This window comes from Scleropages formosus, chromosome 19, assembly GCF_900964775.1.
Source record: "Scleropages formosus chromosome 19, fSclFor1.1, whole genome shotgun sequence".
Taxonomy (NCBI): domain Eukaryota; kingdom Metazoa; phylum Chordata; class Actinopteri; order Osteoglossiformes; family Osteoglossidae; genus Scleropages; species Scleropages formosus.
The window spans coordinates 20,538,660-20,566,347 of NC_041824.1; the positions used below are offsets into that span (position 1 = coordinate 20,538,660).

The 27,688-nt window shown below is 42.9% G+C and overlaps 1 protein-coding gene across 1 annotated transcript; it reads left to right on the forward strand.

The window, feature by feature from the left end:
• Positions 1–1,282: 1,282 nt before the first annotated feature.
• LOC108939441 (CD9 antigen-like) lies at positions 1,283–26,087 on the forward strand. Its single transcript, XM_018760797.2, has 8 exons — positions 1,283–1,548; positions 11,736–11,835; positions 19,690–19,787; positions 19,996–20,070; positions 20,397–20,480; positions 22,008–22,073; positions 23,262–23,345; positions 23,873–26,087. Exons 1-8 carry the CDS (start codon positions 1,300–1,302, stop codon positions 23,936–23,938), a joined length of 822 nt encoding a protein of 273 aa, XP_018616313.1. The 5' UTR covers positions 1,283–1,299; the 3' UTR covers positions 23,939–26,087.
• The last annotated feature ends 1,601 nt before the right edge of the window (positions 26,088–27,688 follow it).

Below are 27,688 nucleotides of genomic sequence, written 5' to 3' on the forward strand. Positions count from 1 at the left end.
TCCTGAACTGATGCAGTAAAAATACTCTGCTATGTAGATGGTCAAATCAATGTAAAGTCGGTTCTCTATCACTGTAAGCCACCTTGGACAAAAGTGTCAGATAAATGAATAATCATAGAAGAATCTCCTCTAGACCCGTGTGCCCCATGTGACTAAATGCAATATCATTTTTTTTTTTAAGTTCGGTTTTGTAGCCAAAATTTTTTCCCTCCTTGGTACCGAGCTGTTGACACAACGCAGTAACAGGTGGGAAACAGGTTGCTCACACACAGTCTCTCCTCCAACTCCCCGCCCTCATCTTCCTCCAGATGTGGCAGTTTAACTTCGCTTTAACATCTCTTTATACATAAACACGGGCGGCGCCAATGAAATGACGCAGGATCATGAACGACTGAGCCATCATCCCCCCCGAACCCCTGCCATTCGCTTTTTGTCCACTATAGAGGACATACGGTACGTTCAGTTGCTCTACAGTGCTGAGTCCAAATGTCCCCTACAGAGGACATTCTATGCTTTTAAATGACATCACAGATTTTGACTGTACAATAATTTATGTGTCCATACGTATGTCTGTGAGGGGGACGTGGTGGCGCGGTGGCTTTGACCGGGTCCTGCTCTCGGGTGGATCTGGGGTTCGAGTCCCACTTGGGGTACCTTGCGATGGACTGGCGTCCCGTCCTGAGTGTGTCCCCTCCCCCTCCGGCCTTACGCCCTGTGTTGCCGGGTTAGGCTCCGGTTTGCCGTGACCCCGCTTGGGACAAGCGGTTTCAGACAATGTGTGTGTGTGTGTGTGTGTGTGTGTACCTTGCTCAAGAGGTGGGATTTGAACCTGTGACCTTCGGGTCCAAAGGCACCAAGTTTAACCACTACTTTACTAAATATACAATTAGGACTACTTTAAAACTCAAATGAATGCCCAAAGCAGTATATAAATGACATTATTATAAATCATATTTATCATACCCATAATTAATTATAATAATGCCATATCGCCTAGTAAATATCTAAAAAGCAGCTCTTTTTTCTGTTGTAAAGCTTCACCAACAAGGAAATGAAGTGCACTTTTTGTGGTATAAATGTCAGACGTTTCCCACGCACACTTTAATGCACGCGCCGTGGGTTATTAAATAAAGAAATACAGTACAGCTACAATGTGGCTCCAGAACATAACGTAAAAACAGCGGACTTCGCGGAACCGCGGGGGTTTCACGTCCGTGGCACAGTGCTGTTCTTCACAAGTGGACGGGCGTTTGCATTGTGCGTCGGGAACCCCCCCAAAGAACCCCCCTCCATATTAAAATGGGCGGTCTGGAAAGGTTCGGTAAAATCCTTCAGTCGCTCGTGTCGGCGAATTGCAAGCAGTGTGCAGCTCGCGATTCCTTACGTGTTCACAGCGCGTCTTTCAGAACGAACGAACACGCGCACGCAGTGCGAGTGCAACAAAAAGGGAGACGCGTGCAGAAGAGCTCGAGCGCAATCATGGGAAAAGTTCAAGGCGGGATGAAATGCGTCAAATATCTTCTCTTTATTTTCAACTTCATATTCTGGGTAAGTGCCGCTTGTTTGTCCCGCGGGTCTTTTTTTGCCAGAAACCGCGAAGAGCTTGTGAGTGTTTTTATTTTTTATTTTTTTTGTAACGGCGAAACGCAAACGTGAGAACATCGGACCGGTAGGTGCGCGAGGACGGGGGGTGCGCGCCTTAAAGAACAAGTGCACGTTTGGGAAACGGCGCCTCTCTCTGCTTCTGCGCCGCACGGCATCGCCCTTCGCGAGGCGTCTGCTCTGTGTTTCGTAAGTCCGCGAGCCGTTTTGCGTCCTCCTTTCCCCGGCCTCGCCGTCCTCTACGCATAATATTTTTTAATAGCGTGTAGGGATTATTTGGCAGAGGCCGTGCCGGGCCCGCGCGCGCGGCAAGGGGGGCAGCAGGATGGAGGCTGAGTTTTGAGCTCAAATCACATTTTCCACAGAGGAAAAATCCGCCCCTTTTTCCTCCGCGTGTTTTCGAAAGGAAGCCTGGAAGGCGCTGAGCGGTGTGGAAAACTCACAATCTTCACAAAAAGAAAAAAAAAAAAAACAAAAAGACAAGCTAAGGCATAACCCGCTGTGTGTGTTTCGGACTCGTGAGTGAACGTTTGGTGGAATAAACTGAAAGACTGCGGCCATGATTATGAAGAAGACAGCGTTTGGGCGTCTAACCTTACAATTCGCGAATTTTTTTGTGTCAGGTGTTTACGTTTCTTCACTCACAGCTCCCGTTTTCTTTTACTTTCTACTCCCACCACCCTTCGCGCTACACGTAATTCAGTGTCATTGTGTGTCGGTCGCGCGAGGGAAGTTTGGTGCTTCCCGCGAGACACCTGTTCATCACAAAAATAGGCGGTGAAAAGTCCCGTCGCAGAGCATTTATGGAGCACTAAAATATAAAATTAGCGAGCCGTATCGCGTCTCTGACATGATTTTCACATTTCCACACATGATCATCACGATGATGACGTGTGCAGGGTTTATTATTATTTCAGATTTCACATTGGTTGGTACCCTACCCTATTGTTTCTCTTGCTTTTTAAACTTTTATTTTATAAGACAAGGGCTACTATATTAGACATGGTTACTCTCTGCACCCCCTGGTTTGTAGAATAGGAAGCACGCTTGCTTGCAATCCTCAGTGAGTTTCAAAAAGGGCCCACAGGTGGCGTAGTAGTTGGGGCTTCCAACTTGTGTTGGAAGGATGCTGGTTTGAGCCACATCTCCAGCTTTAGTACCCTTGGGCACTTTACCCTGAATTGCTCCAGTAAAAATTACCCAGCTGTACAAATGGGTAAATCATTGTTAGCAGCTCAGTACGCAAAGCCTAATGTAACTTTTTTGGAAGATAAGAACTGTTAAACTGCAAGGCTGAACTGTTGACCTGAGAACCGCAATCGAGCAGCAGCGAGAACCGTGCTGGGTCCTCAACTTACACAGTTGGGACTAGAAACGTGTAACTCGGTTTATTTGTAAACCGCATCGCAATCAGCCTTAATATAGCCGTTGATCAATTTACAGACTAGGTTCCGTACATTCGTTGGGTTAAGCTATAGTTAATTAAAAATGCACTATAAGACTTGATTCCATTTTCATCAAGTGTTCGTTTAATGCGCAGTTACTGTGTTCGAGAGGCTATTGCGGAAATGTAGGGTGTAAGACAGGAAATGCAGTAGGTGGGCCTCCAGTCACTCAGAACCCCCCCCCACCCCCCCCGAAATAAACCTTTTCTGAACTTCATGTACAACATTTATCTTGTTATTGATCACTGACATTGAACACCCAACAGCAGCTGTAAATGCTGGAAGAAAGGCGAATTTAACCAGTCTCACCTGTTTGGATCGGGTGCATTTTACTTAAGTTTTAACTAAGGATGGCATGTGGAAGCGCAGGCAACGTTCGCTCTACCATGAGTGTATGAAAACACAAAAGTTTTAAAAAAAAAAAAAAAAAAAATTCAGTGCGTCTATCTTTGATGAGTCACAGTCCGATAGTTTGTAACACGAGGACCCAGTGTACTTGCTTCTATATTTTGAATGTCTCCTAATCTCTTAACTAAGGTGGTTACTTTGAAATGCTTCGGTAAGAATGCTCTGCTGTATAAATGTTTAGTTCTGTATAAAGCAAATTATCTAAAATTGTAAGTAGCCTTGGACTAACGTGCCCACTGAATAAGAGCTTATATAATAATAGTAATTTTAATCCAACTGTGTGGCAATGTGCTGGACAGCCTTCTACTCTGGGGTCCTAAAACCCATCTCCTGCATAGTGCCTGCTGACCTACTGACACAGCTGTGACAGAAGAGGAGGAGGGAAGGACTGATCTGGGCTGGAGAAAGGGACCAAAATAGGGGTGGTTTGAGGGACGGAATGGAAACATAGTTGGATCAGTGTGACACGGGTGGTAGAGGGATGGAGACTGGGGAGAAAGGATGAATTAAAGGTGGACGTGGGGATCATGAGATGGGATGAGGGAAAGGTGGACACAGCGATGGGGAGATGGAGGGAGGGGAGAAGAGATGAGAAACGTAGGAGGAAAGACTGAGCTAGAGGAGGGTATGCAGGCACAGAGAAGAAAGTGAGAGCATGGCAGACAGGGACAGACGGTCTGACGGAGATGAATGCAGAAATGGTGCAAAGGCTTTGGAAAGGAATACGAAGGAGAAGACACTAAAGCAGATAGTGGGCGTAACGTAACGTCGCATGTAGAGGAGGGCGAAGCGGTGCGAACGCTGGTGCTTGAGGGGAGAGATGGGAGGAACGGAGGCAGTCGGCGTGATCCTGACCTAGATAGAGGAGGCAGGCGGGCAGCAGAACTGTGTGTCGCACAGCATAGCAATGCTGTTGGGAGGCCTTCTGGAGATTCGCACCCTGGCCCACGCTCACCGCCCACCCTCTGACAGGGCCGCTGGGAACATTTTCCTGTCGGCATCCTTGGTTAAACGCTCGCAAAGCGTGACGGGATTAATGGGGGTGGCAGATGAGCCAGGTGCCGTGGCGATTACCATCAGACAGCCAAGTTTCTCACCACATCTTGTTAATTTTCCTTTTGGTGCTGCTGTTCTCGGTTAGTGTTAAAATATTGGAAAGGAGATTTTGTTTTTACCACCTGGGAGGCAGCAGTTTTTCCCCAAAAAAAAAAAAGTGTTTTTATTCCTGCTCATATCAGGGCTGCCAACCAGAACGGGGTTGTGAAGCAGGTCACGAGGTGACGTGGTTCTCAGACCTCTTTATGGTCAACGGATAAAATAATTGTTCTTTCATGTTCTGCTGTATTTGCTTCATTCCTTAGGCTTTTCCCCCACATTTACACACATATGCCAGTCACTTTTGCTGTGTGTCGTATCACTGGGTCTTTATAGCACTGTGAGAAAGCCTGATACTTGTAAACACCTTTCTCCAATTTTCTGCTCCTGGTTTTTTTTTTTTTTTTAAATAGCACAAGAATTAATTCCGAACAGAGCATACCTCTTGCATTATGTGATAAACAATTTGCCTTTTTTAATTTGCCTGTTATATATGCGGTATAGTATTACTAAACTGTCAGATTTCTCAGAAGTTTTTTTGCATCACAGCAGCTCCATCCATCAGCATGTCACACATGAAGGCCAAACACACTGATTAAAAAGCAAACAATACATTTCAAATGGCCATACAATGTCACAGCACTAAAAATGACCGTAAAAGGTCATAACACACATTGCACTGGCCAAACATCGCACACCCATGTTGCGTGTCAGCAATTACACCTGTTGCCCTTTTATTTAAAATAATTTTATTTAGGGATATCTTTTAGCTACTTAAATAGTAATTTGCATAGTTATTCTAATTTCTTTAAATAGCCATATCCTTTTATTTAAATAGTGTGCATGTATGTATATGGAGGAAATGTCTGCAGATGCTCTATAGGAAATGAATCTGCCTTTTTTATTTTGTAAAGTTAATTTAAAAAACAAAACAAATAGCGGTATGTATTTAAGCATGTCAGTGCTGCCATATTTAATCAACAGTACGAGAAACCATGTGTCCTAGGGGAGATGCTTTGTGGGTTTTTTTTTTCTTGGGGTGGGGGGTTTTGCCACTTACTGTCATTGTTGTCACTAAACTGGTTTAATTTTAACGCCAAGTACATTTCAGCATCTGTTCCAGCTCCACTGTCTTTGGAGCTGTTTTTTTTTTTTCTTCCCCCCCTCCCCCCTTGTGGGCTTATGTTACAAAGACCCCCATAAATAAAGTCATCTCATTGGCACCTTTGAACTGAGGTATTTCTGCTGTAATTGTGCCATGAGGCCTTTCAGGGTGGAAGTCAGTCCGCAGTTCAAACCAAAAGAAGACCTTGGTTGTCCTCAATGCAGGTAGAGCTGGGAAGGCCTAAGATCCCCCCTGTGGTAACTGCAGTGATCGGTCACAGTGGTCGTGGACATATTTGATTTAAATAATTTCCACACCCCGATGCAAACTATGGTACTCGTACACCGAAGTGCTTTGCTTATAAAAAGTGATATTAGCATTTCAGTTGCAGCTCCATCTGAGCAGCTCAGTTAAGGATCAAATGTGTCATCAGTGAGCGACTCACTCATCAAAAGTGGTAGGTTGACACATTAATATTCACTGTTTTATGAATAATTTTTATAGCAGGAACATCCAAAGATCAACAGAATGATTCATATTGGCTTTGAGACCTGAATGCTCTTTACTTAATCTTTCTGCTGGTTTGGTTTTTTTTTGGGGGGGGTGCAATTCTGATATGGTGTACTAGTAAATATACTTCTATAAACTTCTCAACTTATCATACCTGGACAAGCCTCTACAATAAAGTCCTTTTTCCAGACAGATGTACAACAGCTTGTTCATCATGTTGCTTGCCCACGTCTATACGAGTGGGTGCAAACACAGTAAACGACATGCAGGTTGTTCTGGTTCAACGGGAGGAGAGAATTTCACTCTGGGTAGAGTGGAGCTTGTGGCTCTTTTTCCTCTGACAGGCAGAGTTCGTACCTATTTACTTTGTTCCATTAAGTATCTTATTTCTGTTTAACAGAAATATTTATTTTTTTCATTATTCAGTGCTGTTGATCTTGATGTTCGTATGTGTTTTTATGACACTGGTATTGTATACAAAATACTTTGTAATGCTAAATTTTACTTTAATTCTAGACCATACCAATATAAATGTACAAATTTATGATTTTCTGATCAAATTTTTGAAACTGTGAAGCTATTCATATTTATGTAGGATATAACAGTAACATGTAACAGTGACTTGGTGTGATGATTTAAGGACATTGTGTGTGTGTGTGTGTGTGTGTGTGTGTGTGTGTGTGTGTGTACTGTCATATCTGACCTCATGCTCAGCTGTTATTCATGATTATTTATCATTCATTATTATTATTCTGAATCAGCAAGAACAGTTGACTTAGTGTAGTTAGCAGTGTCTTCACTACAGCTGAAATGACACTGAGAAGGTGCAGAAGTCCCAGTAGTGAGAAGCAGAGCTGTGCGTGAGAGAGAGCCAAGTGGTGTGTGTGTGTGTGTGTGTGTGTGTGTGTGTGTGTGTGTGTGTGTGTGGAAGCCAGCTGGGCGTTGCCCTGCTTCAGTGGTTGCAGTGTAGACATCAAACACCACCTGGTATGATTTCAGCACAGCCTCTCTTGCTTCTCGCGTACAACAAGGATGTGCTTAAGTGCAAGTTCTTTTTTACTGTGCAAGCAGGTGCAGAAATTCAGGTGACTATTAACAATATTTACAGGACACAAAGGTGCTGTTCAAGGGAAAAAAGGAACTAAGACAGTGCCAAAGCAAGCAACTTAGGAAAACCAAACTAGACTAACTCGAGTTGGTAAACTAGCTATAAAACAAGAGTCTTCAGCAGCTAAGATACCTTAGCTAACCTACCGTATCTCCCAAAAGCCAAAAGTACAGGAGGGGCACCTTCCTCTTCCCTAATGTGCCCAGACAGGCAGCTGAAACCTACGTGCTGCATATGTGGGTCACGTGATGCATTTTACCTGTCCGCTTCCCTCCCAAGACAACAACACAAAGTCAATAGACAAGAAACCATAACAACAAACCGAAGATAGGAGAACCAAAATACACAAAGCAACTGCACTAACCAGCCAAATGAGCACCGTGAGACAGTCTGAAGCGCTTGGGAAATGGTGAGGCTTTTAAGATGGCAGAGTCTGGAGGTGATTGATGTAAATGGAGGAACTGACAACATCAACAGCATTACTGATGGCAACCAATGAAAGACAACGGACCTGTACAGGGAGCAAAAATGCACAGCACGGAAAGGAATAACGAAACGCACAAAATCCGTACAGGGACGTAACAAAAGTTCTTAACCTGAATTTCTCCAGTTGTATAAATGGGTGAATAATTGTAAGTTGCTTTGGAGGAAAGTGTCAGCTAACTGGGTAAATGTAAATGTCATGGTGTACTGGCTGGTTAAGGGGTAAGGGATTGTGAGTAAAAGAGTACCTTGCGCTGCACTCCTAGTGTGACACCAGCGAAGGTACTGTGGTAATACAGCGCTCTGAGCCAATATGAAGCTATTTTGTTTTGTAAGCCATTATGGGAGTCGCTATGAGACTCACAACCTCGATCTAACCCCTTTAAACAGCATGGAATGCTGGAAGGAAGGAACCTCAGAACCCCCCATATTTTGCAGCATCCTTGTTGACTCATGAGCAAAAATGGTTCACGTGTGTCCTCGCACTCATTCGCGCTAAAGGAGTTTGGCGTTCACGCGAATATGTGCAGGCATGGAAGCATACGTGAGTGTGTACAAATTCAGGAGCAGAGAAACGCACACGCTGCGGGATGGTGAGGTGACACACTGTGGGCTGTGACATGTCTCCTTCCCTCCCTCCCTATTCTGTCTTCAGGGATGGCCACTGTTGACTGTGTGTGTGTGTGTGTGTGTGTGTGTGTGTGTGTGTGTGTGACCACACAAGACAGCTCACAGTTCAGGTGAGCGTGTGCCTGCTAAATTGCGATTTTTAATTTATTGTGCACAGGAAGCGCATTCCCTTTGCTCCTTTTACACCATTGGAAGCACACAAAGCAGCCGGCTGCAGTTTTCCAGGTTCGGCTCACAGCCTCCAGCTGTGACTTTTATTATGCACATCTGGGAATGTGCTCCGGGTTGCCCCCGTGACCCCTAACATCCCGGGAAGCGACAAGGCGCGAGCTTGGTCCGTTCTTTAGCGTCTTTATGAGCTGGGGAGTTAGTTGGGTCAGCAAAGGAATCTTAACGGGCGGCATTAAAGTAATTTTTTTCCCCCCCAATAAATTTAAAAATTAAATAAAATAAGCTGCCTTCCCGCTTCCCCCGCTACAAAGGGTATAAGTTTGCAGACACTGAAGGCCTTTATATGTCTTGCATTGAGGGCGGGGTGTTCATTCTCCTGTAGTTGCTCAGCCAGGGGTGTAACGCCTTCATTCTCCATGGCTTTTCTCACCGGTTGCGCGGTCAAATCCCATCTCAGAATGCGAAGGGCTCGAGACTTTCCGTGACAACTGGAGACGCTTTGAGTTCTGCTTGTGCCCTCAAATTGTCACGGGAGCGCTTTGCGTTGCCCTCACTTTAATAGCAGTGTAAAATTGCGTGCGAAACGAAAAGAGCCGGTTTGTTTCCGTACGCCAGTGAAGTTACAGTATGAACCACAGCACCAGTGTTTTACAGACAGTGCCTCCGGTACCCTTTTACTGCAGTGGAAAATACTTTTCTGCGGAGGTTTATCGTATGTTAAGCTCATCTCATGTAGGGTTTGTCCGCTGACAACAGAGCTGCCCATTCATTTCTGTTGCTTGTGGCGGTTAGACTTTGTACTTTCAAGTTTCAGTGGAAATTTGAAAACGACGTATTATTGAAATGTCAAGAGCTGTAGCGGTCCGTGAGTGGCAGTGGTCCCATGAAAGGGCAGCAGATGGCATAGTGGTTAAGGAACTGACCATATGGCTGCTGGTTGAAGTGTCTGGAGGTAAACGTTACTGCTTTACCACAAGTGTATAGTCATATATAAATGAGTGAAGGGTTTACCACGGTAGACTGAGTTGGTGTTCTTTGCTTGCAGAAGAAATGGCAGTGGTAGTTTTAAATATAGATCTGACACCCCACCCCCACACAATTAACAAACTAAGATGAACCAGTTTTACCCAGACTCATTAACACTCGCAAAACCCTTCTGTCTTTTGTCAGCTGTTCACAGCATCACCCCCATTTCCTGTTCATGGTTTCATAATGGAACGGAAACAAAGTTGTTAAAAGGGTTAGGCACGATCCTGTACCGCATCGCATTCAACCACTTCCTAAAAATACATTAGCATTGTCTTAAGATGCTCTTGCGGTGCCAGTGAGCGAGGCTGCCTGACCATAGTGCCTAGGGTTGGAGGGGAAGGGGGTGTCAGTTGGGCGGCACCGCTGGGCAGCCGTCACCACCCGGGCTGGAGAATCAGGCATTAATAATATAGTAAAAAAAAAAAAAAAAAAAAAAAAAACATGTGAGCACAGTTCAGGCTACACTTTTCCTCTACAGGGGTCATCCTGCCTGATGGGAGCACAAGATCAGCTGCATTATGTGTTCTCTGCTCATCCAGTCATTGCTAATCCAGATAAATCGTTGTCGTGGTGATCGATACCCCCACCAAATTGTGCCGCTGAGACTCATCCAGCAGCCGAGGGTCTTGATTCTTCAGAATGTAGTGACAGGAAACTGTTCTTCACTGTATGAGCCTGTTTTCTGAGCCCCCCCCCCCTTAATTAAGTTGTGTCCCTCAAACAAAAGGCCTCTTCTGTAAAGCCTAGGCATATCTAGGACAACGGTGCACCACGTGGTGCATGCCGTTTTGATCCAAACTGCTGCTTCCCCTGCTTTTCACTGAGCTTCAGGCTTTTTAGTGCAGATTAGTGTCCCGGGGAAGGGGACTGCAAACTGCACAGTGTGTTATTTACACCCTCCAAGTACGACATACTTGATAAATTATAGAAATGCCAACCCCAGCCACGTAAGGACGTGGGACATGCGCTGCTGATGCGCGGCCCTTCAAAGGCTCCGTTTGTGTCTTACGGATCAAATATGTTGGTGCAGGGGTTTTAAGAGGGCTTTATGGGGGCAACTGGTAGAGTAGGGCTTAGAGCTGCTGCCTTTGGACCCCACCTCTAGCTGTAGTACCCTTGAGCAATGTGTTTACCCTAAATTGCTCCAGTAAAATTACCTAGCTGCGTAAATAATTTTAAGTGGTTTGGCACTCTAAACCCCTCTGAAAGAAGTGTCAGCTCAACATGTAAATGTCATAATGTTTTGAAGAAAATGAGCCGGACTTTTGTTTGAACCGGCAGCTGGTGGGTTTGAGACCGTCCCTCACGGTAATGCGAAGGTTGGCAGGTTCCAAAGTAATGGAACACACCTGCCTTTTGACCCTTCCTAAGGAAGAATTGGCAGTGTTCTCCGCAGTAGAAATCGTGCATTCTAAACCAGGTTCAGAAATCATGCATTGATACCAGTTTTTCTTAGTTTATTAAAAACTTCTGGAACAATTTCTTGTGTGGGTTCTCATTAAGTGATCAAGACTGAGACAGTTTAATTCTTTTAATGCTCTAGGTTTTATAATTTCAGTGTCTATGGACAACAGATTGATTCCAGTTTATTTTTAACCTGTAGGCCTCTGATATAATAAGAGATGCTTGGTAGTTTACAGTAGCAAGGATGAAATTTTGGCACAGTCATTTCAAAATGTCAGCATTCCCCAAACCAACAGTTAAGTAAATGATCGTATTTTACAGGTACAAGTAAAGACAGCCCACGTACCGAAGCACAACATCTCTGTATGCAGCCACACGGTCAGATTTGCATTCCCACCATGGCCCAGTAGTTGAAGCCATTCATTCCTCTTCATCCATCAGTTTTGTTTGCAGTCATCATGATCTATGACTGCAAAACGTGGTGGAAAGCAAAACCGTAAGATGTTTAGCAGTGAGTCAGACAAAGCCGAGAAGGTGTAAATAAAATGCTTAACTCTGGAGATGTGGTTAGAAAAGACAGTTTTACACAGATGAGGTGGTGCTGCTGCTGTTGGGTAACAGCCTGCAGTAGTTTGATTTGCATCACCCCACACCTTGCTTAGCCCCCACCCCCCCGAAAAAAAAAAAAAAAAACACCATCCCCATCTCCTACATTTCATGACAGCTCTGTTCCTCCTCTCTGCAGCTGGTGGGATCCTTGGTACTGGCCGTGGGTCTGTGGCTGAGGTTCGACCAAAAAACGGTATGGCTGCTGAACGATGATGCTCCAGACACCTTTTTCATCGGTAAGTACAGTGTCGGACAGTCTTCGTTGGGACAGTCGGTGGCTCAGGTCTGTAGCACTGAACGTGCCCCATCGGTTTCCCCCCCTGCATCCATAAGTAAATTGCAAGTAAAAGGACAGCAGGTGGTGTCACCATTAGAGCTGATGTTTTGCATTCATATACAAGTTCAAGTACCACCTCCCACTGTCGTACCCTTAATCAAGATATTCGCCATAAATCACTCCAATAAAAATTACCCAGGTGTATCTATGGGTAAATCTTCGTAAGTAGCTTAACGTTTTAACTCACTTTGGAGAAAAGCTTTAGCTAAATGAATAAATGTAAGTTGCTTTAATTGTAAGTCTAGTGGTAATACTACACATGGCATATTTACTCATAAATAAGCAGTCATTGGCGTATTGCCCTTGCTGCTTTTCAAATCTAGACGTCGTCGTAAACTAAGAGCTTGTCCTTAAGGTCTGAGAAACTTTTATGTAACGCCAAAAATAGAGATTATAATTTTGACATTTACATCAATGGATGTGGTCCGATTGGGGGTGAAGCTGGCATTATTCATGTACTACCACACATTCTGAGTAGAACCGCTGAACATTTCTGACTCAGTCCTTCTGTCCCTGGTAGGCAGTTGCTTGCTGGACCCAAGATGTTCTGTGACTAGCAGGACCATTTATGATCTGTTTTTTTCTACAGTTGCTTTTTGTTAAAGGAAAGATGCTTTGTTGTTCTGTGGTGTTTTGGATGTTAGTGTTACTTTGGCATGACACTGGCTTTTGCCCACACCCAACCTGAGAATTGATGTCCAAGAGCTGGGGGAATTAAAGGCCTAGTCATACAGAATGTCGTGAAAATGGGCCGTGGATGCCTCTGGGCTGGGGAAATTCGGTCAGCCTTCTTTAAATACGACCAGAGAATGGAGGCTGCAGGAGTTGCAGCTCAGGGGCAGCAGATCGCTAACAGCGTAAAGCAGGGTGCAGGCCTGCTCCCTGGGGAGCTTGAGACATTTCCTTTAAGTCTACATCAGCTTAACTGCACATGACATGAACGCTGTTGACCAAATAAGGGAGAGCAGTCGGTTCAAAACAGTTTTTCAGCATCAGTGACTACAGAATACTAATGGCTACGTATCAAAAACCGTAGGCTTCCGCAGTTAGTCAACTGACTGGAGGTTTTGTTCTTCTGGATTAAACTGCGTGATGGCTACGTAAACTGAAAGGTGAGCGCTGCCACATGGTAAGATGGAAAAGGTAAAAATTATTTCTTAAACCTGTGTTTGGCAGATCTTTCTTTAGAAAGACCGTGCTTGCACCATGCACTTAAGTGTTGCAGTAAAAATTTCATGGCAATAATAAGATACAAATCAAGAAGTTTTTTTTTTTTTTTTTTTTTTTTTTTTTAAAGAAGCATTAGGTGAGAAATAATAATGCACTTAACACCCTTGTTAATTCCACATTGTAGGTAATTGGTTCACTGCTTTCGCTGGCTGACCCCCAAGGCGGCCATTCTAGTTGACCAGTTCCAGGAGTCCACGTTGGCTGACTCATTGACTCAAGAAATGAGATGCACAGAACAGCCTGGCATATTATAACGCATAACTCTATAATATAGAGAGGAGTATTTGGACTGCAAGAGGGTATTTGGTCAGTAATTCCTGCACATTTGGGACTCCTCGGCATAAACCTCAACTTGATGGTGAAATTTTCCATCATGCTCTCAGCAGCGCGCATTGGCGCAATTTGGTGTAATCGCAGCTCCTCGGTGCATTCCGAAGTGAGCCAACGGCGGTCACGCACGTTCTCCTCTATATGGCCTCAGCTTTATCACAACATCAGTGATGAAACTCTCTATACTTCTCTTAGATGAAAGAGCCTGTTCCTGTATGCTATGTCCCCGCTTAATTTTTTTTCCAGTGACAGCCCCGAGGTGATACTCATAATTAATTGTTATAGTTTGCATTAATTAACATACTTGGCGGAATCCTTTTTATTGTGACCTACATACTTTATTCCGTTTCTTCCCAATGAGGCTACTGATGCACAGAGACAAAGAATGCATTTATGTTTGCATTTAAAATGTTTATTTTTTTCAATTCAGTCTTTTTTTAATTTATTTATAAACTGCTCTTCTCACTGGAGTGACCTGGAGTTCTGTACAAGATTGCAATGCAGTTCAAGGATAGTGCATTAAAAAATATGGATAGCAATAGATTGCACACAAAATAGCCCCCCTCAGTGGTTGCCCACCCCTCCTAGCAATTCTAAGATGGTGACAGAGGACCTAGTATCTCGAAAATCGAAAGGTCTGCTATTTCTCATAACTAATTGTCTTCAACAATGGAGGCTGACAGTTTGTTCTCCAAGTCCGTCAGTCACTTCAGTAAGATCCTTTTTTTTTTTTAAGTTTCCAATTGGGAAACAATACAGCATTTTTACTCACTCACGTTTGACACAGGTGTCACATGCATTTCAGATTATTTTTCCGTTAATTGGTGTGCTTCTCTAAGGATTGCGCAAGATCGTAAATGCACTTTATCAAATGGGGCCAGAAACCTTCAGGTGCAGAGGCCTGTTACTTGGCAAATATGCTACCTGCTACCATAAAGACTTTCCAAGAGACGCAAGAGTGTTTCTGAGGAACTATTCATCTTCAGCTTGTCCTTGGGCAACAACTGCTCTCCGCTTCTTCTCATAACGCAATAACCTTGTGAATTACCTAAGTCTCCACATGGAGATTGACACACATTTACGTATAGTTCCTCACCCCATCCCAAGGGTTGTTCTTGAGTAGTGTAGGACACTGCAGTATATAGTGTATGTGGAAGGAATATGGGCTATGAATGAAAATGTGCACCGATTAAGGTCAGTGTAGAGTCCGGCTGATGTGAATGAGAAACTGCCACGTCCCGAAAAAGGGTCAGTGACCCTCCCATTCCGATGTGAGCAACATCCGTGCCTCATCGCAACGGCGACATGAGAGTCCAAACTTCGGCACGCACGCGTGTGGCGAGCTGTGCAAATGCAACGCCGCAGGGAAACTAGTGTCCCTCGCTGAGGTTTCCATGGCAATGGAATAAATATTGTCTGCAACTATCTGGGGTCGGAAAGCCACAAGGCGCTCGCTGTGCAAGGCGCTCTCATCGTATTTTGTTTTGTTTTCTCTTCACCGCTGGTTTTCCCTCCCTCAGGGTGAGGTTCTGCACTTACTGTGAATTTGAAGTTGGTGATCGGTGAGATAAAAGTCTAATCTTTGACGTTTCTGTCATCCTAGCAAGTTGAATAATGTGCGTTTGAAGATTGTCAGGGTAGCTAATGGCAACCGGTATGCTTTTCCAACAGCTTTTTTTTTTTCCCATAAACGCCCACAAATAAATGGCTCACTTCATAAAGTTTCTGACTGAATTAAATTAACGTCCTGGGTTTAAAATCCCATGGGTGGATGACAATAAATACACACACACCCACCCACCCTTTTTAGAGGTTAGTGCTAGTCTGTTTGAGATGTTCTCAGAGGAGCTCTGAGTCTGCTCTTGTCTTTCGTTGAGTTGTTGGTGTGGGAGAATGAAAGGTTTTTAGAAATGGTTTCTGTTTGAAATATTTATACATTTCACTTGTTGAAGTGCAGTTGTTTTAAGACGGTGTCCGTCCCCCCAACACACTTGAGACAAAAGAAGGGCTTTCCCACTTACTCTGTAAGTGGTAATTCTGCCCTTTGGGAGTTTCTCCTGACCCGAAGGACAGCTGTGGTCTTAGCAGGCATTTCCACATGCTGAAGGTGGATCAGGGACCAGGACCGCATGGGCCCAAGAGCAGGACCAGGAACACTGCCTGAACTGTACTGTATAGTGGGAGGAGGCACTCCTAGGGTTCCCCTCTTCCCCCTTCTTCCTCTTTGTATTCCCCTCATGTCCCTCATCTTTCCGTCTGAGTCTAAGGATCTGCAAGGTACAAGCTTGGATGAACCCATCATTGTGGTCACGTTGCCTCGGCAACAGCATTTTGTTTTTGTCTTTTCCAGCTAAGGACAGCAATGCTTAAGAGGGTGTTAGAATGTGGAGTTTGTCTTTAGCACAAACAAATTTTCACAAGAGTCTCAAACATATGCATGGCATTCAGATGTCTTGTCAGATGTCTTCATGAGGAACGTGTTTCCTAGAGGTGTTTGAGTTGGGTGTGTGCTGGACACAATGTTTTCATCAGTATGAATATTGGAGAGCTCCACAAGCATTTTAGCATTCCATATATATTACTCATGTTTTCTCTTCCCTGATATTTAAGTTCATTAGTAAATTGTTGAGCTCAAAATACAGGCTTGAGTTCCAGTTCCACTTCTGAGTTGGCGTGCGCTCAGCTGAATAGCAGAGTCCGCAGGGATTAAATCTAATCTGTCTGAATCACTAGATTCAAAAGCACTACCAGAGGTTTTTTTGCTCTCTAAACTGTGTAGTATTGCCGTGTTGCACTGATGCCGTAAACTAGTGTTTCTTTACCACATTTTAGGCAGTGCAACTAGGCCTTAAATATACCTAATAGAAGACTGGTATTTAAATAGTATTTTACTGAGAATGACTTTTTCCTCCTACACTTCGGGAGGCAAAATATAGTCATTGTGTTTGTCCCTGTTACTGAAGGTATGTAGAACTGTGCTTTTTAAATGTTACATGCAAAATGTAGCTTGACCGTAGATAAAATGTGTGGTGGTTTTACCTCCCACTCTCCACAATTGGAACTGAACTGAGTCAGTGCTGCTCGAAAGCATGTGAACGCTATAGGAATTACCACACACACACATATTTCTGAACCGCTTGTCCCATTTGGGGTCGCGGGGAGCCAGAGCCTAACCTGGCAACACAGGGCATGAGGGGGAGGGGACACACCCAGGACGGGACGCCAGTCTGTCGCAAGGCACCCCGGGCGGGACTTGAACCCCAGACCCACCGGAGAGCAGGACCCGGTCCCAACCCACTGCGCCACCGCACCCCCTAGGAATTACCATTGTTCCTGTAATAAAATCTAAATGTTAACTGTATAAAATGAATAAATTATTTGGACTCACACCGCTGACTCTACTTACCTACTTGTTTTAACCAGTACAACTTGGGCTTCACTTATACGTTTACACCTGCACTACTTCACTTGTGATTTATGTTGGTTCCTGAACTGTCTGTTGCTGAAGATCAGTCTCTGGACCAAATGACACTCGGTGTATCTCAGTGCATTAGTCTAACCTTCACTGCAGTGTGGATTTGCCATCACCTGATAAACTAAGCGTGACAAGTCCAAACAGGAGCCATGACTTCTGAGATTATAACAGCTGGAAGTGTCAAACACGGGCTGAGAGAGGTTGAGGACCTAGTGCCGCTTGCTGTAACTGAGAAGACGGCCGCCTGGTGCCTTTGGTCTTATGCCGTTCAGCTCTTGGTAGGTGTGCTAAAACCCAAGGTCGGTCCTTATGAATGCAAAAAAAAATTCCTCGTGAGGGTATGAGGAGATACGGGTACTACATGAAACTTGTCGCCCAAATGGACATATTTTGGATTATGACTATAAATGTAATATATGTAATATATCACAGCATAGATGGAATGCATGGGAAGGAGAGTAACCCTAAGATCTTTAAGCCTTTCGTGCTAATTGAAAATATTCTTAATACAGGTGAGTTGTCAGTTTCCAACTGCGAAAACCATCAGACTGCTGCAGTCTGAGTCTGGTCGCATGTCCTGGATGGTTTTTAACTCATAAAATTTATTTTTCAGTCTTTATTCAGGAATAGTAATAATGATAATAAAGGCTGCTGATATCTGCCTGGATGTAGTTCTAACTTTCCATTTGCTTGCCATTTGTGACATTTTATGACTACAGAGACCAGCAAAGTTGAATTTAAAATAGGAAATGTACTTAAATATATTCATTTGAACTGTCTTGTTTGATAAATTTTCTGTATCTGATCGGTTTTGCATTGTCATTGCACGTAGGCTGCAGAGTCCTTAGCTGACCCTAATGCTAATTGTTTACACCTGGCCTTCATATGATACCTTCTAATAATAATTTAAAAAAAGTGACAACAGCAGCATTTGATAATATAAACACACTTTCATGAGACAGGCTCATTATTTAGTGTATTGGCATACTCTACTTCCATGCCCTTTCTGCAGTCTTAACATGGGCACGGCACACAGTAAAAGTACACGCACATGCACTGAAGCCCAGGTAGGTGATTCACAAGACAACTCTTTGTCAGTGCAGTGTGTTCATTCAACACAGCAGCAAATCAAGGAAGGAATAAAAAAATTACATAATGCAAATGTATTTAAGCGTACAAAAGCTTTACCTTGCCCAAGACAAGGTATACATATTGACAGTGTCGATCAATAGTAGCTATTGATTAATAGAAATCTTACATCACAAATGAAATAATACATGTGGTACTTCTGGTCCGTTTTTTCAATTCATTTAACTGATGCTTTTCTCTGAAGTGACTGTGAAGGTACTTAGCGTTTTACCCATTTATACAGCTGGGTAATTTTTAGTGAGGCAATTTGGAGATTGTACATGAGGGTGTGGTGTTCCAACCTGGGTGAATTCATGGGACAAATTATCCCTGTTATGCAAGGAATGAGTGAAAATGGATAGGAATTGTCAGGAATTTTTTTTTTTTAAAAAAAAAAAAGGTCTTAAAGTATTGTTGATTGTGTTCAAAAATATATAAATCATTAATTTTGGGGGGGGGGGGATGAACAAATGCTTTGGGAGGGATCTTTCATACCACATGTTCCAGTTTTATCACTTGTTAACCACACTATACTGTACCGCGGTACAATGCTGCCCCCTGCTCCTTAAACCACAACATGCTTGGAGAGCATCAGCTACTCTTACATACTGTAGTTTTATCAGCAACTCCTTTTGGATGCAGAACAGCAGTTGTACCAGTATTACGCAAATGTGAAAAGACTGGCTGCGTGTCTTATAGAATCATTTTTGAAGTAGTCGTCACCAAAATGTCTAATCGGTGTTTAAAACGCAATTAAAGAAACTTGCGTTATTGAGGTTCTTTTAAAGTGGCAAACACTTAATTCCAAAGTCGTACGTAAAAGTAGAACGTTCATAAGTGTTTGCAGATGCTGCCTGAATATGAGTTCAGTTGCCCAGTAAATATTTGAGTGACCCTTTTGTGGAATTATATAGCGAAAAGCATTTCTGTGTAGGACTTCAGTGCGTCTGTACAAAGTTGTAATTTGTTTTTCAAGATGGTAATACCCTGAAATACACCCGTTTCAGTTCAAGAATTCAGCTTTTTGAGGAGTTTCATTTAATTTAAGGGTTTACTAGAGTTTAAGACTATTTGGGTGTAAAGAATGTGGTCACCTCAGTTTCTACAGTACTTGGTTTATTTTTGGTTTTTCTTTTATTGTCCTCATAGTGCAGGGGTGGGCAAACTTTTTGACTCAAGGGCCACACTGGGTTTTAAAATTTGACAGACGGGCCAGGCCAGTAGCAGATGGGGGGGGGATGAACTAATATAAATTTCATGTGAAAACCATTACCTAAAAAGTAGAGAGAACTTTTATTCAATTTTAGTGGGAACAGTTGTTGAACAGCGCCATCTAGTGGAATCAACTGAAACGCAGGGTATTGCAGGAAAAAGCCGAAATGAATGCGGTCTTCAGGACAATTTTGTAAATGCTCGACGGGCCGGATTAAACAGCCCAACGGGCCGTAGTTTGCCCACCGCTGTCATAGTGGAATTGTTCTTAATGCTCATTTAGGCTGGGACATACGTGGGAGAGCAGGCTGCTGCGTGAAGAGCTTGGTCCCACTTAACACCCGTACCTGTGCGCTGACCCTCTGTCCGTTCCCACAGGTGTGTACATTCTGATCGGCGCCGGGGGGCTCATGATGCTCGTGGGCTTCTTTGGGTGCTGCGGCGCGGTCCGGGAATCGCAGTGCCTTCTTGGATTGGTGAGATCATCTGCAAGTCATCATCCGTCCGTCCGTCCATCCATCCATCCATCCATTTTTCCATATACGTTTTTTTTTTTTTAACCCAGGGAACAATGGTGGTTTACATTGTTTTAATACAAGGATACAGGACTGTGTGTCTTAGCTCATGCTTTTTCTCCAACATAATGTACCAAAAAATAGCTGAACACATGTCTCCATTCTTCAGTTCTTTGCTTGCCTAGTGGTCATCTTTGGGGCAGAGGTTGCTGCTGGTGTCTTTGGGTTCCTGAACAAAGAGAAGGTACGTGTTTTAAGATTCCAAGTGCAATAGACCTTCACGCATCATCCCTTTCTTTCTTCAGCAGGCCTTTGACTTCCTTAGTACTTTAAGTAATGTAGTACGTGAAGGGCAGCTGAAGGAGTTGCCTTTGTAACTATGTGAAGTAGAAACATTGCAATGTGTTTTTTGTTTTGTGTTAGCGGAATTTAATTACCCCATGTTGCAGATTGCGTTTACAATTTGGATTACACTGGCTATACTTAAAAAAAAAAAAAAAAAACGTCCAGTGGCGTGTAGCTGTAATTCAAAGTCAAACCATTATTTTTTTTTTTTGTTTCCTCTTTCAGATAATTGGTGAGATCCAGAACTTTTACATGGAGACCGTTAAGGAGAACAAGAACAACACGGTCATAAAATCTTTCCACGATGTGGTGAGTTTTCAGTTTCGTTTCCTCTGTATCACCCTGCCATCAGTCATTTACTTGACCTTCTATATGACAATGGCTTCAAGTTCAAGTTTATCATCATAGGTACAAGTATCATGAAATTTTTCCTAAATGCTTCTTCACAGACTATGGACAAAGACAGAGACAATAAAAATACTGCACAAACAAACAATGACAGTGAGTAGAGCAATAGCAATAAATAATGGTAACAGTAGTAACAATAATGCCAGTTGACAGCCAGAGAACTCAGAACGAGAGAATGAGGATGCTTTAAGTGACAGTGTAATTTACCAGTGTGCTTGGGTGGAGCAGTCCAACTCTAGTAACTAGAGGTAGCACATTGGTTAGTATTGTATACTCTTACAGCACTGGGGTAAAAGCTGTTCCTGTACCTAGCTGCGCGGGTTCGAACAGACCTGAGCCGTTTTGCAGATGGCAGGGAAGAGAAAAGTGCCCGTGTGGGGTGATTATGGTCTCTCATGATGCGCATCATCTTTCTGAGGCAGCATGTGGTGTAGGTGTCCTGCACTGCTGATGATTTCCTGAGCTGTTTTGACCACCCTCTGTGTAGGGCTTTCTGTGTAGATGAAATTAATTCAGACAAACCAGCAGCAAGTGACATGTTAATTGGCACTGAACATTACACCAAGTTTCACACATTGAGAATTAAACCCCCCGGTTATTCGACCAACATGAGTGCAATGCAGATGGCATTTAAAGGTTTCAACACTGGTATCACATCTTCCAAAACTGTAAAGCCCTGATTTTTTTAAAAGAGGAAAAAAAAAAAAGTTTAATCTATGTATATGACGTTGTGCTGTGTTATTGAAACTGTCAAAACAAGGTACAGATGATAGATATGGATAAAGCAGTTCTTCAATCTGATCTCATGCACTCCAGCTTACCCAGAAAGCCGCCACGCTTGTATTACTGACCCTGGAATTTTTCTCACCCCTCTCATGTGATCAGTGTATCCGGCTTCCCCCTTGCTATATTTATCGCTGTCGTTTCAGGTCTGACTTGATCACTTTACGCTCTGTGGCATTTTTACTTGCTCGTTCTAACAAGTCAGCTAATGTATGGTCCGTATATAGAGGGCAGACAGTAGCTGACTCTTTTAAACTCCAAACTAATTTGGAATCCGTTCCAAAAAAGTGGTACAGCAGCCCTCGTATGTATGGCACTTGATGGGTTTTACAGAATATATTTTAATCAATGTTTCTTTCACCTGAAATGCTATATGAGGTTTCTGAGTATCACTTGAGGTGCTTTAGTGATGCAATTGATTATATAAATAAAACCAGGCCAGTAGTGTACTATAGTAAATGTTTTCACGCTTAATATAGCCAAAAAATAACACAGGTTACTTTCACTTTGCTGTTACTGAAATAAGGAAAGCAAACACTAACACACCTTAGTCATATATTATTTTTATTTATTTCTGGATTTGAGGGTAGAGTTCCCTTTAATCTGATCTAATTTTCCTTCTTCCTTCCGGTCAACCCCCTGTAGCTCAACTGCTGCAATGCATCTTCACGGGACTCCTCTTCCTGCCTCAGTGATCAGTCAAATATTGAGGTAAAGCCACAAAGCACAAAGACATCGTGACCCTCGTGTCCCGCAATGTGGCTCTCCACACATCTACCACTCACTGTACACACATTCCTCACACAGCGTCAACTTGTTCTGTGAAGTCACCCTTGTAGAAGTCTAATTGTAGGGATTCAATAGCATTTCATAAGGAAAAATTAATCAATTTCCAGACAGTGACCTAAAATTAATTAAAATTCCCAGGTAAAGGGTGTGTTTATGTATGACTGTAACATAAACATTTTATAAAATTGATAAAATTATTTCAAGCTTGTCTTTTAATGTGTTTTCAATCATTCAGTGTTCATAATATATCCACGGTGAACATGGTCACAGTGGTTCAGTGTCAGTCCAGGGAGAATAGGTCATGGGGCAGTGAGTTATGAGCAGACATCATATCCTATTAAGACACAGAGGGTTTGTAAGATCACTGCCTGTGTCATGTATTCTGCAAAATGCCTATTGTGAAGTACAATGCTTGCATTTACAGTTATTATGCATTTTCAACAGGCAGAAATGTCATTGTACAGAATAATAGTCTTGTTGTATGAAAACTGGCTACTGGTTTTTTTTTTTTTTTTTTTTTTTTTTCCTCCCCCCCCCCTCTCCCGTACCCCCCATTAGCCATTGGAGTGGGTTTTTGTTCAGTGGGTTCCTGTTATACAAGGGCTGAGTGTATTTACAGCACAGGTGTGGGTAAATGCTGAAATACTATGGGCAAGAGCACCAGGCCACAAGGGGGCAGCAAAAGAAGTGTCACTTTAAGGGCAAGAGCAAACTGGGTTTTCATTGCACCAAGTTCTCCTGCTCTTCACCCTGGGAACAGAAACGTTGGGCCGTTGATTTATATGTGCTCGGCTCAATGGTGAAAATGTTGCAGAGTGACATTGTTGCCCGCGGCTGTTGTATACACATCTTATGAGAGTAGACAGTCTACCAAAAGCAAGTGTTTTTTGTTGTGCTTCTTATTTTCTTGCGTAAGTCATAAATCAGTTTTACTTTAATATCAATACTTGGCTTGAAGTACCAATCTTTGCAAGCAGCCTTCAGACACCATGTCCATTATGCCGCTTACTCCCCTGTACCCTGACTTGTACATGTGATCAAGTGGTGTTTACCCTCATAACTCTAGATCTGTTTTTAAACTGTGATTGTTCCTCTCACTCCTGTCTTTAGAAATGCAAAGGAGCCATCAAGGAGTTCTTTAATGGGAAGCTCTACATCATCGGCTATGTTGGGATTGGCATCGCAGGGGTCATGGCAAGTGTCCCACGGAGTGGTGGATTCTTAGTAATTGAGTGACCTCTGAGCAGCCTCTGAATCTTATGACACACTACCGGAATAGTGCAGTATATAAAACTTTTCCCACAGATTCATGAGCAAAGAAAATGGGTGAATTGAGGCTAGATTAGAGTACTGTAGGTGTTGCACAATATTTTAATATTAAAATATATTGAATACTTTTTATTTTTTTTTTTCCTGAAAACACTAGGTTTAGGGACCATATAGTATAACATTCAACTTTTTGGTCAAAATTAGTCCTAATGTTTCCCTTTAGCTACTATATGTGTTTTGATCTTAACATATTTACAGCATATTGACAGACTTCCAGGAAAGGAACATTCCCTCAAAAGTTCAAACAGTGATTACCTGCTGTTCAGATGCACTTGGTGGTCTTAACCATTAACTATGCTCTAATCACTGGACCTAAAGTGATTGGCACAGGGAAAAAAATTTTTGGCAAAAAATGTGAAATTGAAGTCGCTTGTGTCTTGTTCTTTCTCCAGGTCATTGGTATGATCTTCAGCATGGTCCTGTGCTGTGCAATACGGAACAGCCGGGAGGTGATCTAGACCCCCCTCCAACACAGATACACACAATGTCCGCAACCCCTGTACCTCCTCCTCTTCCTCCCCACCTTTCCCGTACCCCTTCGAACTCCAAAACCTCTGAGAAAGCCAGCGGAGCCAGGTTGGTCTGGCAGAAGTGGCCAAGGATCTCTAGGCACAAAAGTTCTGGGATTCTCTAAACACTGATGCTAGAGGCTCCCTTCACCTCTTATTTCAGGCCAGACCAAAAGGAAGGTTTAATGTGACCTTGCGAGTGCTGGCGTTCCATATCATCCCACCTACAAATGTTTACAATAGCAATAGGCGAAACTGTCACGGTTCGATAGTTGCTTTTAACTGTTAACTTGCCCATAGCTAATGCTTACCATGGTGTGGCTGGTTCCTGTTTCCTTGGAGGTGGCTGTGTTTGAAATGTTTATTTTGAGTAGGTTTTGCAGGTCTGAGGCTTGTAGGGTACGCAGAGGGCTGGACAACACAGCTGAGTGGAGAAGCACACACACACCAGTGTGTTGGCACTTTCTGATTACATGTTGCATTCCTATGGCAGAATGTTCAGATCTAGTTTGTTCTGTCTAGAAACGGTTGGGAATCCATGCCTGCTGCTCTGTGCAAGTTGTGTAGAATATTCTCTTAGAGCCCCCACCTGCTGAGTTCTCCAGACAGGACAAAAAGGCATGGACTGGTAACAGCTGCACACTCCAACCAAATGGGCCAAAGCTGAGAATGCCAGTTCAGCAGACGGATACAGAGCGAGCTGTGTCTGTGCTTCCGTGTGATTCAGGAGGACACATTCCCAGCACGTAGCAGGTCTGCTGCTTAGCCTTCCAGTCCTGTTTGCCACACCCAGAGTCAAGGCAGAGGTCTCTGGTGTTCCTGTGAGCAAAGCTTCCCTGTGCCTTTTCACTGGAACGCTCACAGCTGGTTTCAGTCCTTTACCCTTTCTCTTCTTCCCTGCCTCGATTTGTACACTTCTGCAAATTGTCTTCAAATGATTTGTGCTTTGGTGTAGCTGCAATGTTTTGTTTAGTTGTGTATATTTTAGACAGCCAGTGCTCGGTGTTGACTCTGTTGTTAATAATGTGAAAGATCCCCCCCCTCCCCCGTCTGTTCTTAATGTGCCTTTTTAGTGCTTTAAAAAAAAAAAAAAAAACCAGAACATTACAATTGAAAGACTATTTCAGCTGTGATGTCGTGCCACTCTTTTTTTTCCCCCCTCCAAAAGATGCAGAATGCAGGAAAAAAGTTCAAGGGTCATGTGATCTTGGAGTCACGGCAGTGTGGGCATTTGTCAAATTTTCCTGGTTGTACCTCTTTTGCCCTTGAGCAAGTATACTTTTTTGGTACTGCATTGGCAGAGGTCAGCGGAGTGTGTTCTCTCGATCGCTTTGAACTTGGTGACAGTGTTTGACTTCAGGGTTTTTAGGCTTCTAGCAAGTCAATCCACTGTAAAAATGCCTGAATAGGTTGTTTCAGCAGGGACATGTTTGTGCAGCGCACCTCCTAGAAAAATGTCAGTCACAGATTAGTACAAGTCGGTGGTGATTTGGGTTTAGCCAACCTGAGCGTGAGAAGCGTAGAGCTAGAGTTCCACAGAGAGTGCAGTGTTATCGATGTGAAATTACAAATGGGTCATATTAAAAACAAAACAAAAAAAAAAGTTGCCCTGGGCATCTTGAGATGGGTTGTCAGCAATAACTAGGACTTGATAGCAATTCATTTCCTGTGAGACAAAGTGGTCCTGGAGTTTGGATGCATGTCATTTTAGCTGTTAAATACTTGTATGACAATTTTGAGACTAGCTCACTACTTCGGTTTGTGGCTGTACTGGAGCAGTTGAATAGCATTTGGAAGGTGACAGGTTGTTTTGTATTCAGTTTGTTCTCCCACCGGGAAGATACTGTAACATAGTGTTGAATTCTTTATTTAGGTATTCCAGTGATGGTAAAATGTTTTCTTTTTGAATTTAGTGTGCATTTTGCATCCTTATTTGTATAAATAAAAATGAAGAGTTTTTGAAGTTCTGTGAACAAATAAGAATGTTGTGGATTGATTGTGTTAATTTATTTAACGTTTAATTTGAGAGTTCAAGGGGCATTCAGGCTTCTCAGGAAGATTCATGTGAAAGAACTTATTAAACTTCTCCAAAATTGCATTTTGTTTTGACTTTGTGTGTGAATTTGTCAACTCGTTCTTTCTAAGAGCAGCTGCTTCATCACTTGTGTGTTGTGGGGACGGAGAACACAAGGGTAGAGTTGCGTACTCCTTGGAAGGGTCTTGGGGCTGATGAGTAGAAGTCAATCAGTTGGAAGTCATAGTTCCACTTTGAAAGGAATTGGGATTAGACAAGCAATTTATTCTAGAAAAGGCTAGATTTCAATAACATTAAGGGTGTACAAGCTGAAAAAAGGGATAGCAGGGAGGTGATTGGTGGGGTATGGCGGCATCAAGGTATGGACAGCCATCTTGCAGTCATTGGGTCCAGTGGTTGCATAGTTGTATAAAGGCTAAGGAATATGAAGCCATTTTACAGGACCAGGTGCCCCCATGGTGCAAACACTGTTCCTGGTTTCCAAAATAATGCCCCTGTACACACCGCTAAAGAAATTCAATGCCGTTTATGGCTCCTTCAACCACTAGGTCTAAACATCATTGAACCATTATGGGAAGTTCTAGAGCACAGTGTGAAGTGGATCTCCACCTCCTTCATCCCTTAAAGAAATGGAGAACTGAAGAATTGGTGTAACATCCCACCACACACTGTTTTAGAACTTGTATGACAGCATTTCAAGAAGGACTGTTCTGAAGGCAAATGAGGCTCTATTTTGTCCACCCACTGTACATACTTGAAAGAGTGCAGGTCTCAGTACTTTTTCTTGAAGGACCCCTGAGGGTGTTACTGGAGAGAAGCAAGGTCATTAAGAGATGAGGCAAGAGCCTTCATCAAAGTAAAAGGCAGACTTGCACTTTGCAAGAGTTCTGTGTTCTTGAGGAACCCAAGAATAATTTAGAAAAAGTATCAAAGTTAGAACAGCCTCATAATAGACATAATCCAAATACAAGTGCTCAATATTCCTCACACATAAATGGTTAGAGCAGTTAGCAAGGGTGTGAGCACTGAGCCCTATCTGAAAAGATCCAAAAAAAAAAAAAGTAGCCATAGTAGAAAATAACATTACTGGATTTACAATAAAAATCTGCTGAGGACAAAGTGGACCAATCAGCAAATTATAACTGGTAATAAACTTGTTACATTTTGTGTACTAGTTCTGGGGCAAGAAATACTTGCAGACCCTTGGACCCCGAAACGCACGTCCACGGAGTGCTTGTGTAGCACTTTTAGGAGTGACGACTGATACCGCGTTTAATGCTGACATTCAAGACTTCAAAATAGAAACCACATTAATGTTCCAGGTGACAATATTTGCCAAAGTAAATTTAATTTGAGTCAATTAAATATGTTTTTTTTTTTTTTTTAATGGTATAATTTTGACTAATTTTGTAGTGCTTTCAAAATTGGCACTGGTTCTGGATACTACTGATAAAATATTATTTCTCAGTCTTTGAGGTAAAACATCTTTGTATTCAGATATTATTTGAAGAGTTGCAATGTATTCTAGGAATACTGACAAAACATCTCATTGCCATAAAGTGTTACAGTACCAGAATGTATGTGTGTGTATGAATTGATGTACATAAATAGGTAATGGCAAGGTGCTCCAGGAATGGATCAATATCCCAGCATGCTAGAGGCTC

Coding starts and splice junctions, on each gene's coding strand:
- LOC108939441 (XM_018760797.2), top strand. CDS start 1,300: ATGGGCGGTCTGGAAAGGTTCGGTAAAATCCTTCAGTCGCTCGTGTCG. Junction 11,836..19,689: donor TCCAGACACCTTTTTCATCG/GTAAGTACAGTG, acceptor CCGTTCCCACAG/GTGTGTACATTCTGATCGGC. Junction 23,346..23,872: donor TTGGCATCGCAGGGGTCATG/GCAAGTGTCCCA, acceptor TTCTTTCTCCAG/GTCATTGGTATGATCTTCAG.